Below are 19,551 nucleotides of genomic sequence, written 5' to 3'. Positions count from 1 at the left end.
ATTTATACAAAGAATGTTACAAAGTGAAAGAAAAAACAAAGAAAAAACGAAAAAAGAGAAAGAGAGAGAGAAATCATGAAGACCAAAGGTAGAAATTGTCTTTATATACACCCTTTATATTTATCTTCGTAAGACTAGCACTTCTCATGATTTAATGGTGCCAAGTGCCAACTTTCACACAAAACACATCATCTTATTTTATATATTTAAATCACCAAAAAAAAAAAATTAATAGTCCTGGTAATTTAATTTAATATGACAAAAATTTGATGAACTATATGAGAAATTAAAAAAAAATCTGTAATTATATTGAAAGGATACATATCTAGATTGCCTAATATTGTAATTTGAACTAGTCAAATAATAGAGACAATTTCATAATATATACAATTGTAATTAATACACGGTGTTTAGCGCAAATCACTGCATTCATTGAGAAGGGATGAATGAAATTTAACCCATTTATTTATTTATTTTACACTGTCCACTGTCACACATACACTCATCATAATTTGTATATTAAATTAAAAATAATAATCCCTGTAATTTAGTCAAGTTAATATAATTTAATATGACAAGAAATTCTGAGGCACCGTATTAGAAAGTGTAAAAACTCATCTTTAGAGCTTATGGAAGGATCCATATCTAGCTTTCGTAATCGTGACGCACAAACACTGCATTATGAAGAAATGAAAGAAATTTCGTAGTGATGGCAATGGGCCGGCTGGATCGGGTATCCCTTGGCCCGGCCCAACCCGACCTCATGACATAGGCCCGAGCCCAGCCCGAGCCGTTACGGGTATGATAGGCAAAGCCCAAGCTCGGCCCGACGTTTTTTATAACCGTAGGCCCGCCCAAGCCCGCCTTTTTTAATATATATTTTTTTAAATATTAATAAATTTCAATTTTTTTTTTTTTAATTTTAGAAATAGTTTTTAAATATTAATTGAAGCTATTTCCGCAAATATTTAAGCAATAAGTGAGCAATTAAAACTCCATAATATTTGATATACTAATTTTTACTGTACATAATATGTTACTGTAAAATCCACTTTTATAAGTTGAACCAACCCATCTAACTCATTTAAAGGCAATTTTAACATGTTTAAACCTTCAATATAGGATGAAAATTGAGGTTAGGTTTGGGAAAAAAGGATATACATATATATGTGTACGATAATTTGTAATTAAATATATAGTATAAGGGTATTAGTAAAATTAATACTAAAATTTTGTGACTGACCAGGCCGGGCCTAAAGATATACCCTGCCCGGCCCGTACCCGAGGTCGGGCCTTAAAATCAAGCCCGAGCCCAAGCCCAAGCCCGCCAACCTCGGGTAAAGCCCGCCCCTTTTGGGCCGGGCCGGGCCGGTGTACCCGAAAATGTTGGGCCCATTGCCATCTCTAAATTCGCGCATTTTATCAAATTAAAAGAGGAATGTGAAAGATCTATACTGCATACACTAATTGAATGCATGTGAATCATCTCTATTTTATCAACACCAATAAGCAACAAACACGAGGACCAATTAACGATATCCTAAATGGCAATCATATAACGATTCTCAACGATCTTTAAGCATAAAAACCCGATTAAAAAAAAAAACAAAAACAAAATGTTTTATTATAATCAATATTTAACATTTTTTTGTAAAACAATAATCGGTTACAATTTCTTAAAATATAAAAATTTGATAATAAAATAAAACTAATATAATAAATAAACTTGCGCACGCTGGCGTGCCATCTAGTGTTATTCAACAAAACTAAGTCAAGTCAGAATGAGCATCACAATGGTGCCAACTGATGAATCATTTGAAAGTGAATTTGACTCTGACAGTGATACTTCTGATCAATATCCTCATGTTTATCCCCAACTGATGACCCATCAACCTGAATCGTCCAGACCACCTGTTGTTTCTGAGGTCGATGATGAGATGCCTGAAGGTGATGATTCCATTCCAGACTCTCCGCCTATGTATTGACAATCTTGTCATACTCCAGTTGAACGTTACTCTTATATAGCTTCAGCAAATCTCTACACTTTTACTGTCGATGATCTTCCTCCACACAAATGGAGAACTCGAATGTATGAATTTCAGGCCTGGTTACAAGCTGAGATGTTGAAACCTAATGCCCAAGTCTCCACTGTCCTTACGCAGTTTACANCCATCAATCATCATTGTTTTTTCTTCGTTACATTTCCCACGCACTTTCAGAGGGAGGAGCAAAGAGACAAAAATTTTACATTAAAAAATTAGTTTATTAAAAAACATGTAATGACTTAAAACGACTTTTATTTCGAAACGGAATGAGTATATCATTATACGATGCATAACCTAATTGGAAAATTTACTTGATAAGACCTTTTTTAAGTATCATAATGAAAAATATCCAACTTTTAATTACGCCACTCCCATTCATGTGTCGTACGAGTTTCTTCAACCGTGCATAAGTTCTTTTAAATTTTTTCCAAATATGAGACTAAAATTGATTTATAATTTCTTTCAATTAAACTATATTTTTTGGGAAAAAAGTATTGATTATGTAGAGATATGAACTGTGAAAGAAAACTAATATTGGACATTAATATCAAATATTATGTTTAATCAGAATGTTTGATTATGTGCTAATTACATCCCTAATTATATGGGATTATGACATTCAGACAAATTATGTAATTACCTTTTACACGTCTTTTCAAATGTAAAAATAGGATTTGTACAATTTATAAAAAATATACAAATACAATATATATATAGACTTAGTTTTGAAATTCTTTTCATCTTAGACATTCTTTGGTAGACTCTGCTACTCTTGCTTCTTAGAGCCAGGTTTTTTAAGCTTCCACTCATTCAAGTTTTTTTCTGTCCCTGAAATTCAAACAGAAAACTTGGTTGTTGAACCAGTCGTCATAGTCACAAAATTAAACCTAAATACCGTAGTTAGCGGTAAGCAGGGTCGAATCCACAGGGAGCAAGACTAACAACCTAATATATTTTGAGTAGCGGAAATGAAATTGGCAATTGATTAATAAAACTAAACAAACTAAATATAAATAATAAAACGTGAAATTAAAACTAACAAAGACTTTATAATAAAAATGTTGCCATTACGGTTTTGGTTCGACACGAGACTGACTCACACAATTCTCCTCCACCCTCTACAATCCCCTAAATCTACAAGGCAAGATAAATCAATGAAATGTCTTCCCGACACTCTAGGTATAATCTATCATGTCTCACCCGATCACTCAAGTTCGATTGGTTAAAGACTATCATTGAACGCCGATAAACGCTACAAGGCAATACCACTAGTTGGTACGCTATTAACAAATACAATTTGTCAACATGTATATCCCAATCAACCAACTTCACAATAAACGCAACAACAGTAGAAATTAAATTAAATCCGAACACAACTCAATTACAATCGATGAGAAGTAATGAAAAGCAATAGTCATCATTTAATTATTTCAAACCAGCGTTTATCATTCAGCAAGTTCTATGAAAACATTAAATCATAATGGACAACAATATTCATCACAGATTATGCTCAAACCATATTAAAGTATCAAAATCAAACATGAAACGAAAACAAATATAATTTGAAGCACAATACTACCAAATATCCTATAATCGGGCTCATCCAACTAGTCGAAAGTTGATGAGCAGAGTCGTGGAGTCAATCTCGATCTCGCCTAAGCCGTAACAGACAACCGGGAACTTAGCCGCTCATGGTGGTGATGACGGAGGCTGAAACGGTGGAAACGAAGTTGATCATGGCGAAGAGGAGGTAATCGACAGCAATATGATGCGAAGAAGGGCCGAAAACGATCAACGGACAGCCCGAAATACGAACAATCGCACTCGCCGGAAAACGTTAATTTTCCGGCGGGTCTTTCGGAAAATGGTGGTGGAAATGGGATCCGAAGGTACCGATGGAAAGCTCTAGTGATGGGGAGTTCAAATCAGGTCCTGGGGAGGTGAAAAGTCACCGAAAATGAGCAAGATCTGGGTTGGAAGATGAAGAGTCGTAGTGGCTAAATGGCAGATTCCGGCGGTTTTTGCAGCGGCTGAAGCTTGGGATGTGTAGATCCGACCGTGGCCAAGGGAGATCAAGTCCTAGGGAGTCGAAACGTCATCGAAAAACAGCAAAATCTGGCCTGGAAGGCGAAAAGTCGCGGTGGTAAAAGACGAAACGTCGCGGCGTTTCGCTGGTTTACGGTGGCGGTTTGCAATGGTTTTGGTGTTGATGAAGATCGATGCATGGGGAGATGGATCGTCGCCAGAGGCCGTCGGAAAAGAAGCTGAGGAGTCGCTAGAAAAGATGGATGAACAGTCCCCCTGTACGCAACCTTTCATTTTCATTTTATAGACAACCTCTAAAATATCAAGTTGGTCCCTACATGATTGAAAATTGACAAAATCAACCCTTGAAATATGCCAGTTTACCCCCTAAACAGCATAAATGAGACAAAATCACCCCTAATCCATAAACCACAACCTAATATCAACTCATATCTTTTCCAAAATCATTCCAAACATGTTAAATTAATAAGAAAAATATTAGGAAGTGATGTTCATGAATAAATTTATAAATTCTTTAATTGTCTCAATATACTTCAATTTAATCACACTTGGGGTATTTTTATCACCAAAATAGAGTCACTTTCATGACTCTAACATTGGTTAGTCTTCATATATTTTTTTTGGTTCAAAAATGACAGACAATCAAACCACAAATACTCTTCCAAACCCCACAGGCCAACCTCCTCATGGCCCAAATACTCAAACTCCACCAACTCACACAGGCCAACCCCAACCTGCCTAAACCCAACACCAGATCAACAAGGCCCAATCCCACCAAATCATATCGGCCCAATCCCAACCAATCTAATACACCATCAAACCAGCCCAATCCCAACCATCCCACACGCAATACACCATCAAACCGACCTAATCCCAACTGGCTCAAACACAATACCACAAATCGAACTACTTCCCATACCCGTTTGGATTATCGGGCCCCACATTGGGTCAAGATTCCCAATCGGCTTCAAATCCCTACCCAACTCAATACCCCTTCAACTTCCAAAACCAAAATAGAATGAATAAACCGAAATCATATTGAGAAGCCTTAGTCATCAAGTCTTCAATCTTCAAGATAAGACTCCTCCCCGATTATGAAAAATAGGCTTTAATTAACTAGGGTAAAATTAAACTATTTTCCTATCAATAAAGAATATCACTCATGCTAATAGTCGAAGAACTCTAATTCTTTTGATAATCTTTCTCAAGTAATACCAAAAATAGTCTCACACATTAATCTACTATATCTCAAAGTGAATTAAAAATATATGAATGCTCATTAAGATCAATGGTAATTCATAGATTAACCACACAAATCAGGTTAGTACATCTCTATTTCACATGTAATTTATAGCATCCATTACAAAGAGCAAAAACACATAAATCACTTTTCAGTCTCAATATGATTCTTAAATCAATTCAATATTGGCAAGATATTTAAAAGTATTAAACACAATAATAAACACGCAACATGAAATAATAAAATTTAAATAACACAAACTTATAAAATTAAATTCATAGTTAGGCTACATCATTACTGTAACGCCCCACTTAAGGTACGTACTCAAGATTTGTTATCTTGCTTAAATATTTATTGATTTGGTTTTAATTGAGTTTGGATTTTGTCATGATATGTCGAATTGGTTAAGTGTTTGCCTTGGTTTTGGTTGAGATTTGGTGAATTTTGGAAATCCAATCTTTGTTGGGGCGAAGGAGAATCTTCGCCGTGGCGATGAGGTGCTGTACCCACGGGTAGGTTCTGCCGTGTTTCGCCGGGGCGACGGAATATTCTTCACCGCGGCGAAGAGCCTAACAAAAAGTTTCTTGAGTTTTCTAGAGAATTCTTCATAAGGGTAAAAATGACCTTTCTACCCCTAATTAGTAGGAAAAGTGGGGAGTGAAATGTAAGGAAATTTAGTAGAGAATGTGTTGGAGTGGAGGTGTATTTGCAAAGAATCAAAGGATATAGATGGAATTTTCAAGGAAGAGTAAGGGCAAAATTGGAAATGATAGTTATAATATGAGCTAAAAAGGGTTAAGTGAAATAAACCCTTCATTTTGCATCCATTCCACCGCCATATCCATTCTCTAATTTCTCTCAATCTTCCATTCAATTTTCCTAAGATTTCTAAGGGATTTAAGAGAGCTTTTGAGTAATTTTGAGTAGAGATTTCATCTAAAGCATCCTAAGGTAAGGATTCTTGCTTTAGATGTGAGTTTTGCTTATGGTTATATTGAAGTCTTATATTGTTATTATTGTTCTTGTTGTTGTTTTAAGTTGAAGAGAGAAGACAAGACAATAAAGGAAAGGAAAAGTGTTAGAGAAGTCACTTTTTCCCAAGGTAAGTAAATCCAACTAAATTGAGATTTAAGAATTTATTTGAGTAGAAATTGTGTATGTATATGTATGTATTATGCTTACTGAGAAATTGAGATGTTATGAGTATGTATCTATGTTGATATGAATTTAATTGAGTTATGAGAAGTGTTGTGATTGTATGATGATGAGTTGAGTTTGATTGAAGTTGGAGGGAGTTTTGAGCAAACCCTATGGGAGTGTTTTGCCTTGACAGGAAATTAGAGTGTATGAGGGAGTTTCCCTCCCATTTTGGATGATTAAAGAGAAGAGTAGAGTTATAGATATGTAGAGCTTGGGTATGCACATGAGTTATTTGAGAAAATGCCTAAGTGAAATCTGCCCTGTCACAGCCGTGACTTTCTAAGTGAATTTTGGGCATCTTACGAATTGAACTGGGCTAAGACCAAAATATCAAAGTTGTAGCCCTATTTTTAAGCTTTAAAACAAGACCAAAACTGCAGCAATCTGATGTGTATAACGCAAGTTATGCCCTTTTTAGTGTGACCTGTGCAGATTGTCGATTTTGGAGCAACGTTGCATTTATTCATTTCATGAGTGCATTAATGAGCATGATCATCCACATGCACTAATTATGCCTTTGAGTGTGAGCTTTATTAAGAGAAAAGAGGGAAAGAGAGAATAGAGTAGGTTGTGCAATGGGGAACCCGTGAGTAATAGGTAGAGTATTCCCGCATGTATGCCGCATTGAGAGAGCGACATTAGTATGAGAGAGAGAAGTGGTGTAGCCCGTGAGAGTGCATGCGGATGAGGGCTATACCCGAGAGTACCCGAGAGAGAGATTATTCACTCACATGGCCAAGGGTTCCGAATCCATGCATAACCAAGTCCGATCGGCTAGAATGAGGAGAAGTCACGTAGAGCGAGAGCGAGTCCCGGCCGTGCCTCTGATAAGATGAGGCCGTGACTACTAAAAAGAGTTAATAAAAAAGAGTTATGAGAAGGAGAAAATAGATGAAGTATAAGAGAGAGAGAGAGAGAGTAAACGAGAATTGTAAGGAAGAATTAGAGAGAGAGAGTTACGGGGATAGATGAGTAGAGGATTTACTTACTGAGCATTAGTTGTGCTCACCCCGTTGTTTTCTATGTTTTTGCAGGATCTAGGTGAGGACATAGTCGGATATAGTCGGATGGACATCGGCGGGCGAAGGGAAATGACTACACTGTCCACGTTGTTTTGATGCTTTTGTACATGATACAACTTTTTGCATAAAGAATGTATATGTTTAATAAAAGAAAAATTTGGGCCCAACCTTTTTATGCTATTTTATATGTATTTTATTATGTACATGTTTTATGAATATTTAAGTAGAACGCGGCTATTACAATTACCCTAGCAAAGAGAAAAATTAGTTCATCATCAAATTAAGAGAAACCAAAAACAGATTCATTATCATAATAGAATAAATTGAAAAGTACTATAAGAAGAAAAATCCTCAAACTTGCCCACGTCAATTTGTTCAATTCTAGCTTCTTGAGTTATTTTCTCTTCTCTCAATTTGTGTAGAGATGTCGGCACGACTTGTGCCATCGACTTAGAATTTGGCACATGGGCCGACATGGCACGGCCCATGAATTTAAAAAAAAAATTAATTTTTTGAGAAAAGCTTATGCAGCATGTGGGCTAGCCCACGAAGGCACGATACAGCCCACCAGGTCATGGGTCGTGTCGTGGACTTCAGTTTTGGTTGTCTAGCATGGTCTGGCACAACCTACATTTTTGTGAGCCGTGGCACAGCACGGCCCATGGCACGGTGAGCTGTGAAAATTTTGGTACAAAATAGGAATTCTAAATAAATAGACTTGTTTGGAAAAACAACTCTAATAAATACATGAACGCCACATCTTTAAATGCAACTCAAAAGTCATTCCAATTCCCCCTAGCAATTGTAAGGCGAACTTCACTCCAGTTCCTTTAATTTATTCTTCCCTTATTATGCTCTCAAAATTCTTGCGGCTTTCTATTTTCCCATGAATTTTCAATTGTTTTGGCCCAAAAGTTCGACTTAATCTTCTCAAATTGGTTCGAATAATAAGACTTTTCCTATGCTTCTGAATTTATTCACCTAAAACAAAAAACAAAAAAAATCTAATTATTAAATTAATTAAATAAATATAATAACTAACAAAATATATTAAAATGTAATAAATATAATATAAAATAAGCTCAACAAATATAATATATTCTCTCTATTTTGTTTTAGCTTTAGTTTAATTATGTACTCTAGATTATTAGATTGATGGTTGATGAAGCCTATGTGTAATAATTTATTTTAAAAATCCTAAGGAGTTAGCCTAACGGTCAAGAGAGTTTGCTCTCTTCCTTGAGTTTTTGGGTTCAAACATTGGAGTCACCTACCACAATAACATTGTGGTTTACATGGTCCTTTGCGTTTATAAGGTATTCAATAGATAATGCGTAAACTGACCTGAACACCCCAGTAACCAAAATAATAATCATAATAATAATTAAGTTTCAATCCATGATTTAATTCATTTATTCATGCAATTAAGGATTAATGTTCTTGCTTCATATATAATTAGATAAATTCTTTTGTCTATAATAACATATATTACTGATAATTAGAATTGTTTGAGTGGATGCTGTTTATTTAATTTATTTGATGTATTGTTTTTCATTGAATTAGATATATTTAATACTTAGAAATTATACCTTAGGCACTCTTAATTTTCTATGTAAAAATTTAACCCCTTTTGTACTTAACGGACAGTTAAGAAATCAATCCACTGTCTAGTAAAAATTTCAATTAAACACAATTTAATAAATTTAATGTCAGTTCTTCTTCAGTCTAAGCTATAATTTCTAGGCATTCAATTTATCTAATTCAATGAAAAACTATAAATCAAAGAAATTAAATAAACATGCATCCACATGGCTTAATTGATTAAACAATCCAAACTATCAATAATAAATGATATTATAAATGAAAGAATTTATTTAATTAAGTAGGAAGTAAAAACATTATTCTTTAATTGCATAAATAAATTTATTAAATCAAAGATTGATAATTAATTATTAAACATAGACTTCATGAGCTCTCAATTCAATAATCTAGAAACACACAATTAAACTAAAAACAAAAACAAAATCATGTTGAGAAGTCTTCAGTCTTTCCCCAATTATGAAACATACTTTATATAAATAAAACCCTTTACCTCTTCAAAATAGAAATTTCATATAGATTTGGCTTTGGAAACCAGTTGTAAACTTAGGTTTAATTATATGTGAGTAATACTACACTTACAAATAAATTTTATAAAGATCTTCATACAAAGTAATGTGATAAAAAATGAATAAAATAGTAAATTTAATGAATTTAACTTTTTATTTTATTATTTTATTTATTTTTTATCATCTTATTTTATATGAAAATCTGGATAAATATAATATTATGGAAAGGATTGAACGATGAGGCTATTGTCTTTATGAATGGTGGAAGATTAAGCAGTTATACAGAAACACCGCCTGGCCCAACTGTTCAGCAATGTGAAATGGGCTGAACTCTGTCTGTTAGGCCCTTTGACCCTTTTTTTAAATTTAGTGGGTTTTTCTAGAAACGTCTGAGTTTGATTTTAATAATTATCTTAAAATTGTTAATGCAATAAAGGAGACGGAGTCCAAAGATGTTATAAATAATGGTCCCACCCATCAGAATAGAAGATAATAAAAATAAAATAAAATGACAAGCTTTTCTCAATCCTCAGACAATATCTGACCTTCCATAAAATTCTCGAATGATGTACAAGCTCATAAATAGAAACTCTAGAAACTCCTACACATTTCAATCCTTCTCTCCAGAAACTTCCCCATCCATCCTCGTATCCTCCTATAAATACAGAAACTACCTCCTCTCATTCTATGAAAAAGCAATTGATAAGTATCACTTTCGCTGAAACAATTTTTAATATCACCAAATAATAAGAACACTCGTTTCATCGATATGGATTTGAGGATCATGGGTTTGGACTCTCCCCTCTTCTCGACACTCCAGCACATGATGGACGTAGCCGAACACGATTCCGACAAGTCGTTCAACGCTCCAACACGCACATACGTGAGAGACGCCAAGGCAATGGCGGCAACGCCTGCCGACGTGAAGGAGTACCCCAACTCGTACGTCTTCATAATCGACATGCCTGGGTTGAAGTCGGGGGACATTAAGGTGCAGGTGGAGGACGACAATGTGCTGCTGATAAGCGGAGAGAGGAAGCGGGATGAAGAGAAAGAAGGGGCTAAATATGTGAGGATGGAAAGGAGAGTCGGCAAGTTTATGAGGAAGTTCGTGCTGCCTGAGAATGCGAATACTAATGCCATTTCGGCAATTTGTCAGGATGGAGTTTTGACTGTTACTGTGGAGAAGATGCCGCCTCCCGAGCCGAAGAAGCCGAAGACCATTGAAGTTAAGATTGCTTGAAGCGTTTGCAGAGGGTGTGTTTTCACTTTTCTTGTCTATTAAATATAATAAATGTGTTTAGGAAATGGTTTTGGTTTTGTTTCTCGCTGTGTATGGGTTCTGTTTTGGGATCTGGTGACGGGTTTCTAATGGTTTTGTGTAATAAATGTGTTTACTGTTTAGGAAATGGTTTTGGTTTTGTTTCTCGCTGCGTTTGGGATCTGGTGACGGGTTTCTAATGGTTTTTGTGGTAGATATTATTAACGAAGCTTATGTTTTAGAATAAAAAATTTCTTTTATATTTCTCTGTCCACAACCACAACTCCAAGTTTGATTACCATTCTCAACAAATTTGGCAAACGTGGTAAATAGCATTAAAAATATTACCATGTTGCAATTAACAAGATCGATGCTCTAGTTTGTTTATCTTTTAGGACACAGAACATGATATCTTTTCACTTGAATTTGCAGCTGCGATTGCCATTCTACAATAGTAAAACACACAAAAAAAAAAAAAGAGGAGTAATGGTTATTTTCGTAAGGAATAAAATTAAATTTTAAAGATTCGTATTCTGGTAGCAGAATGACAAATTGACAATCTGTTGCGCTGTGTAATTAACAATCCACTTATCTGTTGCGCTGTATAATTAACAATCCACTTCGAAATGGAGAAATTTTCATATGAGACCAGAGCAAGACCGATCTACATATGACAGTTAAAACGAAAATATACAAACTAAATGTGGATTGCCAGATTTACAAGGTACCTGAAGATTCAAGAACTACTAACCATCTCATGTTCAGATTCAAGACTAATTGTTGCTCCTCCTGACTTCTTTCTTCCAAATTTCAGACCACCATAAGACCATATCTTGAACATTCTATTATACATGTAAGGCGTTACATATTTTTTCTTGTACACAATCCTATGTGCGTTGGCGCAATCCCTTGTGTGAGCACAAGGGCATCGGCTGCTCTTACTAGGCATTTTTGAGTGATCAGCCGTGTCTCTCCTTTCAAATAGAGCAATGAAGAAGCCTTCTTTGTCCTCCACCAGATCAGTCCGGAGCAGATGTTCAGCTGCAATACAAGAAACACGTTTGGGTTTGAAAGACAATAGTGTAATAAAGTTTTTAAGATATTTTAGAAACACACTTACAGCCTTTAAAAACTAGGAGGCCACGACGGTGCCACTGTGGAAAGGGAGTTGCCAATTGAAAACCGTAGGAAGTAGCAAGAGGTAAAACAGATTTGACAACATCTTCATTTTCAGTTTGGTGGATGGAGCATGTACTGTAAACAACTCTCTCAACTGCTGGAACTGTAACAAAAGATTATAACATTACAGCATAAATTGAAACACGAAAACAATTCTCTACGACAAGGTAAAGTCACATTCAGAGAGATACTGCAGAAGAGGTAGCAGCTCGTATCAAAGATCCCAATCACAACAATGACACGAACTTTAAATCCCTATAGCTCACAAAACAAGAATTTCCAAACGTATAAATTGGTGCAGTTATGTTATTTGGCATGATATATTAAGATCATCAAAGGTACAGATTTCAAACTAAGATTTCAATTTTCTAAAAAGGTACAAGAAATTTTGAAACCAGAATTTCTTATAGAATTACATGGCAATGGACAACTACATATTTAGAAATTCGTACCAAATGGATAACTTCAACCAGATCAAACAGAAGGCACACCAAGGCCTAAATGAAAATAAAAGTTCTTCTACCTCCTAATTTAAATGGCGCAAGTTTCTTCAAATAACTAGTGCAAAACTTTGAGAATAACTTCAATTGAGAAACTAATTACCCCCATGAAGTTAAATATGAATTTCCACTCCTTGAGAAAAGACATAGCAAAGATAATCTTGGGTGAACTATAGAAAGCAATCAAACTTACAAGATAGTGCATGTGCCAAAGCCTTCTTTTGAAAAGCTGCAAGCTTATTCAGTCTTTCAGTGTCAATAATATCAGGGGCATGACCTACAAGATTTATGATGGCAAAACAAATATAATTCAATAAACAATGTACACAGTAGCTTGCGACTCTACACACAACATGAAAGTGTAACTAGAAATCATATTGACATTGCAAAAACAATGGAGATGATAGATCTTCAAGTTTAATGATCAACATTACTAATATTACCGGACAGGTCCAAAAAATAAAAGTTCTAATACTCGGTAGTTGTTAATGTCATTTCACCTTTCTACTATTATCTGGCCACAGAGAGAAAGAGAGAGAGAATTGGTCAATCTACTAATATGCCTAGAGAATGCAACATGAAAATCCCTTTAACGGATTATACTGCCTATGCTCCACCATCTTCAACATGCACTCCAAAACAGTCCTTCTGGAGCAATGATCTTATACATGAAGCAAAGAGCAGCGAGCACAAAGTTGTCACCAAAAGCACGACAGATGATATAGTATTAACCAAAGTAAATGATAAAATATTACAGAAAGAAGAAGATGTGAACAAATGTAATTTAGATACACATATCAAGGGTAGACAAAAAAATTTGCATAAACAATTTCAAGTATATCTTTCATACGTTTAACTCTCAGGTGTCATTTACTTCGTAGATTGCATGACGAAGGGATGGGAATGGGTATGTGTGAAGGAGCTAAAATCATCACAGTGTCTACTTGTAATGATGAACAGTGACAGACTGGAATATAATTTATAATTTTTGGACGAAAATATTCTCTAGTAAATTGTTACATATGTATATTTTATCACAATTAAATCCATTAGATATTAATTACACAAAAATAACTCTATAATTAAAAAATATTTTAATAAAATATTTACATTTAATTAAATAATAAAATTAAAATAAATATTAGAATAAATTATTTTATTTAATAAACTAAAAATATTATTTTCTATTTATATAAAAATTTTGAAAATGGTCAACTGCCGGTCAATGTCACCGGCCTGACAACATTTCTTCACGTTCAGACATCATTGGCGGCATGTGAGGAACCGGCACTGCCGATCTGGGCAAACTCCGGCTGTCGAAGATCACCAAAGTGACATCATGCACAACGGCAGATTGTTCATGCTGCCATGCGTGAAGTCACCTCTAGCATCTTTGGCTATCGGAACCTGCCCAGACCAACAGATCACCGGACGTAGGTTCCCCACATGTTGGTAGTGACGCTGATATCATGATTTCGGCAATGTCAATGGTCGATGTCAGTGATGTGGCAGTGGTGGAGGTTAGGGTGATAGGGGTAAAACAGTAATTTCTGTTTTATATATTTTATTTATTAATATAATAGTATAATAATTTTTAAATTAAATAATTAAATTCTAAAGAAACCGTTTCTAGGGAAAATGGGAAAAAAATTAAAATAGTGGGCAAAGAAGAATTTTTTCCAGTATTCCTACACCTGGCTTACCCATTCCTCCCAAATATGGGAGGGGATTCCCCCATTTTGGGGGAATGAGCATTGCCTTGGAAAGCCCATTCCCCTAGAACTTTGCCAAAGTAAACGGTGGAGTGGGAGTCCACCTCCATTCCACCTAAGCAAACATGCGATCAATGGAAGCTTATTAATCAAATTGATGTAGAGTAATTTGTACTATACCCATTATTACTGAACAGTTGTAACATGGAAAACAAATTTCTCATCCTCAATTAAATTCGAAGATATGCAAAATTACCAGTTAGTAAAAGAATGTCTACGTTACCTGCAGCATGTGATGGGAGTAAGTGGTCTAATCTCTCCACTGCAGTCCCCGATCCAGAGCAGGATGGATCTAAAAGAATGGCACAGACCTGAAATTATTTGCTTGTGAGCAAAGAGCTGATATGAACTATAGTAGCCTAGCAAATGCATTCAAAAGGTGAATTACCCGTCAAATAAAAGACACATGTGCTCTGCTAACCTCAGAAATCAAGAGTAAGAGAGAAAGAGAAACAACAACTAATACTACAAATTGCAGTATTTTAGAATGTTAGAAACCCAGGATTTTATTAAAGCCCATCCAGGTAGCTATAGTGGAAAACCAACTCATTATCAATTAATGACAGGGATCATATAAGTTATTATTTCACTGAATTTTAACTTGCTTTCCTATAACGTACAATTAATAAGCCTTTAACAGTACAAAACAGAGTTACTTAATCGATAGCCTAAACTTTGGAAACCCTTAGTAGCCCCAACAGCCATTCCATAGTGTTTAAATGATATTGACCACTCACTGACAGGAAAAATTCCAATAGCAACAAGCAAAGATTAATGAATCATGAGATAACACATACAGACAACTGTCGCTAAAGTTGTTGGCAAAACTTATAACATTCTTAAGAGGCCATGCAGGATAATCACCCTTACAGTTAGAACTTAAGATATCATGCTTACCTCAGAGTATGGTGGATCTTTTGGGTCTAAGTTTAGAAAATCCCCATGCAGGACTTCAATGTCTACAACCTAGGTTAAGGATAATCTGGTTGCCAGAAGAAAATATACACAGACAAGCTAAAAGATTGACCAAAAAGTTATGTTTCAAATGAAAATAGATACTAAAAAAAAAAAAAACAAAGAACAGGCTCAGATAACAAGCAACATGGAGGCTGAAGATCATTTTACAATTTTAAACAAGCTAAAAAAGTGTAACCAGCGGCAGACAATTAAAGTGCACAGCATCTAAAAGATCAAATAATTTTTGGAAGGATACTAGTTGCACCTGAGAGCATGACAGTATCTTCTAATCGTTTAACCCTTTCCTTGTTCAGTTCACATGCAATAACTTTTCCCTTTCCTTTCATAAGAGCAGCGAGGTGGACAGTTTTGTTTCCCGGAGCCGAACAGGCATCAAGAACCTTCACAGAAAATTGAAACAAGGCATGAAAAATATGCAAAGAAAGAACTCACAAACAATTTCATGCATTTAGGAGTCAATTTCTTAAAAAAAAAATTATAAGAAATATTTATAGCAAAGAAGATGTGACAATTATCTTCACGTAAATATATGGGATAAAAGTAGCACTTATGAATTTATTTTATAAAAAAGGAATAGCAAAACTTGAGCTTATCTACTACAAGAACAACATTAGTTGCAAACAAAAATTGGGAAGACCTTAATATCAGAGATGATCAAAGTACAAGGACCAAAAGAAGGCATAGCTGACCTTCCATCCTGGTTTGGGAGCAAGGGCTGCTGCAACCAATGAACTTGCCTTTCCCTATGAAAACAAACAATCACTACACAATGCCAATGAAAAACCAAAATCCACAGTATCTCTTTCAGAAGGAAAGAATTATTATACAAAATTCTGGCATGAATTATTAAAGCGTTACCTGCATGAACACACTTCCATTCACAACCAGAGGATGATTGTGCAAATCAGAACCTGGTGGGAGTATCAACAAGTCAGGAACCATGTCATCCTTTCGAACCTATTTAACCCACACAAGAGACAATCATAATAAAAATGAACCACATAAAAAGTCAACCAGAAAAGCAAGAGACATGTATATCATCAAACTAATTTGTAAGTAAAACAAACAAAAAATACAAGTAGGTTAAGAAAAAATGAAAAGACATCAAATCATTACTTAATGTCACTACATCAATTACATGATGATGAAACAAGCCATTAAAACATGCCTCATGATTATTTTCAGAGGTTAACTAGTCGATAACATGCATATCACTGAACTAAAAGAGAATATTTAATCATATAAATATTATATTATATATTCAAGTAGAAATTCAAATAGGTTTCACAAAGTTAGTACCATGTATTGCTTCCCTAATTCGAGTACTGCAGAATCAACATCCATTTTCAGAGTATTCACACGAACATAACGAGGTTTTGTTACATCTGCATCAAAATTAGCCAAACACAAAAAGGCCGTGTGTTAAAAGGGCTGGACTAAAATAACTCATGCACTTTAGTAAGAGAACAGTTTTGAATAGCCACCAGGTGTCTGATAAAGTGCCGTCAAGTCTTCAATGCACTTAGCTTTTTTCCTCACTAAGAGCCGAGCTAGAGACGACTGTATGGCATCTTTACGGAGCATGAGAAACTTCTCCGCATCACCAACTAATAAAATATCCTAGGAAACATATAGCACATCAAAAGTCACCACAAAACCAAGAAATAAGCACAAAGCACAGGCACAGATGACAGTAGATACAATGCGTTCTTGGAGCAATGAAAATTACTATACTAATTTAGGGAGTTCAAAAGCCATTATCATATCTCAGGTCCGTATAGTAATCTAGATTCCAAACAGATCGAACCCCTAAAAGTTTTGCAATCAGTGACAACTCTTAACACTCACACTATCACCTGGTAATCCAATACTTTTAACATTGCACTTGTATCACACTAATAAAATCTCTTTAAGCCCAAATAGAGCCCGTAATTAAGTGCAGCAACAGCTGAAATATTTTATATGATCTGCTACCAAAATTTAGCAAGCATGAAAAGCTCCAAACCAAGTCTTAACATTTACAAAAACAAAACCAATTATGTAAGAGCTACTGAACCAACTTCGTAAGTAAAATTTACCTGGCCAAAAAGAATATCGTATGTGATTATATAAACCAATTCTTCTTGCCGCTGCAAGAGCATAAATAAGGTTAGACATCATAAAACGTTGCATTATTATAAAAATTAGTAATAATTCAAACATAAGGATAATAACAACAATTACCTTCCATTTGCTATTCAGTATGCTAGAAGTCTCCAGAACTTCTTTAATAATGGGGAGATCTGAATACAAAAAGCAACAAACACTAAAACTTATAAATTATATAAAAATACATAGATACCAGGTAGTGGTGGAGGCCTTGTAGCTGAACTTACGTTTCAGAGTTTGACAAACCAAAGCGAAAGTTGCCTTCTTGTTCCTGACAGAGGGGCTATAGACGAGCGACTTGATGGAGCCCACGGCTCGGCGCTGAGCGTCGCCTTGGAGGACGCACCGCAAGACCTTCGTAGCCTCTCTTCTCGCGAAGTAAGCAGACCGCTCGGCGTTGCTAAGTCGCTGGTTTCTGGATGCCTTGGCAGCTCCTGATGCAGTGGCAGCTGTTGCCGCCTTGCTGCGCACCATGGCTCACGCTAGGGAAATTGATCGTTGTCACTAACGTTCAATTTTTTGAGACCTCATACGTCACCGTTTTTCAGTTTACACCCTTGATTTAGCAGCCATTGCGCATTGTTTCGATGAAGCGGGTAAACCGTTTAGTTTGCCATGGCAAATGGGCGGGTTGCAGTGGGCTAAGCCCAACGTAATTTAATATTAAAATAAATAATAAGTGATTTTAAGCTTCGTCTAATTGATCTTCACCCGTGTCACCCATGACAGAGTAACTACTACATCTCTGATTGTCTTCTGTAATTAAATGGAGATTTCTTTAAACCTCGTTTAATACGAAAATATTTTTTTTAAGATTAATTAGGTTTATTTTTCTTAATTTCAAACTTAATTAATTTTTATTTTACACATTTTTTTCCCAATCTAACTTATTAGATTTTTTTTTACATTTTTTTCTTCAATTTCCTAATTTCAACTTATTTTATCTTTTTCAGGTTTAGATTCATCTCGTTATAATTTTTATCATTTTAGTATTATATTTTCATCAAACAAACAAATATTTAAAATAAAATAAAAACTTTCAATGATTATGAAAATTTGGGATTAAGTTATGAAAATTTAAGGTTAGAGTTTATGTAAGATTAAATATTAAAAATTAAAACAAAAAAATATAAAATAAAACATAAGCATATTCAGAAATTATAATGTTATTTCTAGTAATTAAAAATTAATTTAATTTGTTAAAACGAAAAATTAATTTAAAAATGGAGGTAAATATTAGGTGGGGGCTAAAAATCACTTCAAAAAAAATGGAAAATGAATTTTTACTCCCACTTTTGTTTAAGTAGCCCCTATTTAAAAATTAAAAAAAATAAACTTATTAAATCTATTACAATAATAAAAAAATAAACTTAAAATCCTAATTATACTAGAAATTAGAATGCATTAACGAACAAAGTGTGATTGGGGTGAAAAAATGTAAAACCTACTTGATTTGTAATTCAAAAATAATTTTGAACAACTAGAATATAAAGAAAATTTTTGAGTTGTATGTTAATCATTTTAGAGCAAACGACATGTTCCCACCAAAAGATTAGTAAAACGGCAAATTTACACCCTTGGTTTCATTTATTCCAGATTCCCACCGTAAAAGTGACATCGTTGCAGACTTTAGAATTCTGACAAGTATTATTACCAAACTGCCCTTAACCTTTGAGAGAGTTTTGCACCGTATTCTGAAATTAGCCCAACTGTCGGCGTTTTCTCCACTTTTTCGGCTTTTTTTCACCCAAAACCTCCACCATTTGCCTCCCTGAACCTCCCATACCAAAAACCTAGCTTTTCCTCAACCAAAACCAGTTGTCCCACTTGGAAAACGCCGGCCACAGGTGGATATTTTATGCAACTGTCCCTAGCCAGATTCCGACTGATTCTGGTGGCCTCAACTGCAAATGACAGCACCCCGACACTCACAGGTATCTCTCATTCAAAAACTCCAACTTTCCAACCACAATTGCTTGTCCGCCACTCACCTTATGGTTTGGCGAATTCAATTGAAATTGGGTTTGATTGGAGGCTATTTTTTTGAGTTAT

General features: G+C 35.0%; 2 protein-coding genes across 2 annotated transcripts; one reads left to right on the top strand and one right to left on the bottom strand.

Annotated features, from left to right (window-relative positions):
- The first annotated feature begins 10,235 nt into the window (after positions 1 to 10,235).
- On the top strand, positions 10,236 to 11,086 carry LOC116117493 (17.9 kDa class II heat shock protein-like). Its single transcript, XM_031403516.1, has one exon. It carries the CDS (start codon positions 10,431 to 10,433, stop codon positions 10,902 to 10,904), a length of 474 nt encoding a protein of 157 aa, XP_031259376.1. The 5' UTR covers positions 10,236 to 10,430; the 3' UTR covers positions 10,905 to 11,086.
- Positions 11,087 to 11,415: 329 nt separating this feature from the next.
- On the bottom strand, positions 11,416 to 18,071 carry LOC116117492 (probable 28S rRNA (cytosine-C(5))-methyltransferase). The gene is made up of 13 exons (XM_031403515.1): positions 17,727 to 18,071; positions 17,575 to 17,633; positions 17,430 to 17,480; positions 16,836 to 16,971; positions 16,651 to 16,736; positions 16,210 to 16,308; positions 16,041 to 16,094; positions 15,587 to 15,731; positions 15,271 to 15,332; positions 14,597 to 14,684; positions 12,795 to 12,878; positions 12,043 to 12,204; positions 11,416 to 11,963 (listed from the first exon to the last, which is right to left on the bottom strand). The coding sequence occupies exons 1-13, from the start codon at positions 17,971 to 17,973 to the stop codon at positions 11,659 to 11,661; spliced, it is 1,578 nt and encodes a 525-aa protein (XP_031259375.1). The 5' UTR covers positions 17,974 to 18,071; the 3' UTR covers positions 11,416 to 11,658.
- Between the last annotated feature and the right edge of the window lie 1,480 nt (positions 18,072 to 19,551).

The sequence above is a fragment of the Pistacia vera genome, unplaced genomic scaffold (assembly GCF_008641045.1).
Source record: "Pistacia vera cultivar Batoury unplaced genomic scaffold, PisVer_v2 Contig812, whole genome shotgun sequence".
Lineage (NCBI taxonomy): Eukaryota > Viridiplantae > Streptophyta > Magnoliopsida > Sapindales > Anacardiaceae > Pistacia > Pistacia vera.
Note: the sequence above shows the minus strand (reverse complement) of the source record. Positions and strands in the feature narration are given on the sequence as shown.

What these genes read in the sequence shown, in the direction of transcription:
- LOC116117493 (XM_031403516.1), top strand. Translation starts at nt 10,431, where the DNA reads ATGGATTTGAGGATCATGGGTTTGGACTCTCCCCTCTTCTCGACACTC.
- LOC116117492 (XM_031403515.1), bottom strand. Translation starts at nt 17,973, where the DNA reads ATGGTGCGCAGCAAGGCGGCAACAGCTGCCACTGCATCAGGAGCTGCC. An exon ending in GGTTTGTCAAACTCTGAAAC is followed by an intron (nt 17,634 to 17,726) that starts GTAAGTTCAGCT and finishes TTTTGTATTCAG; the next exon opens with ATCTCCCCATTATTAAAGAA. An exon ending in AATTAGGGAAGCAATACATG is followed by an intron (nt 16,309 to 16,650) that starts GTACTAACTTTG and finishes TGGGTTAAATAG; the next exon opens with GTTCGAAAGGATGACATGGT.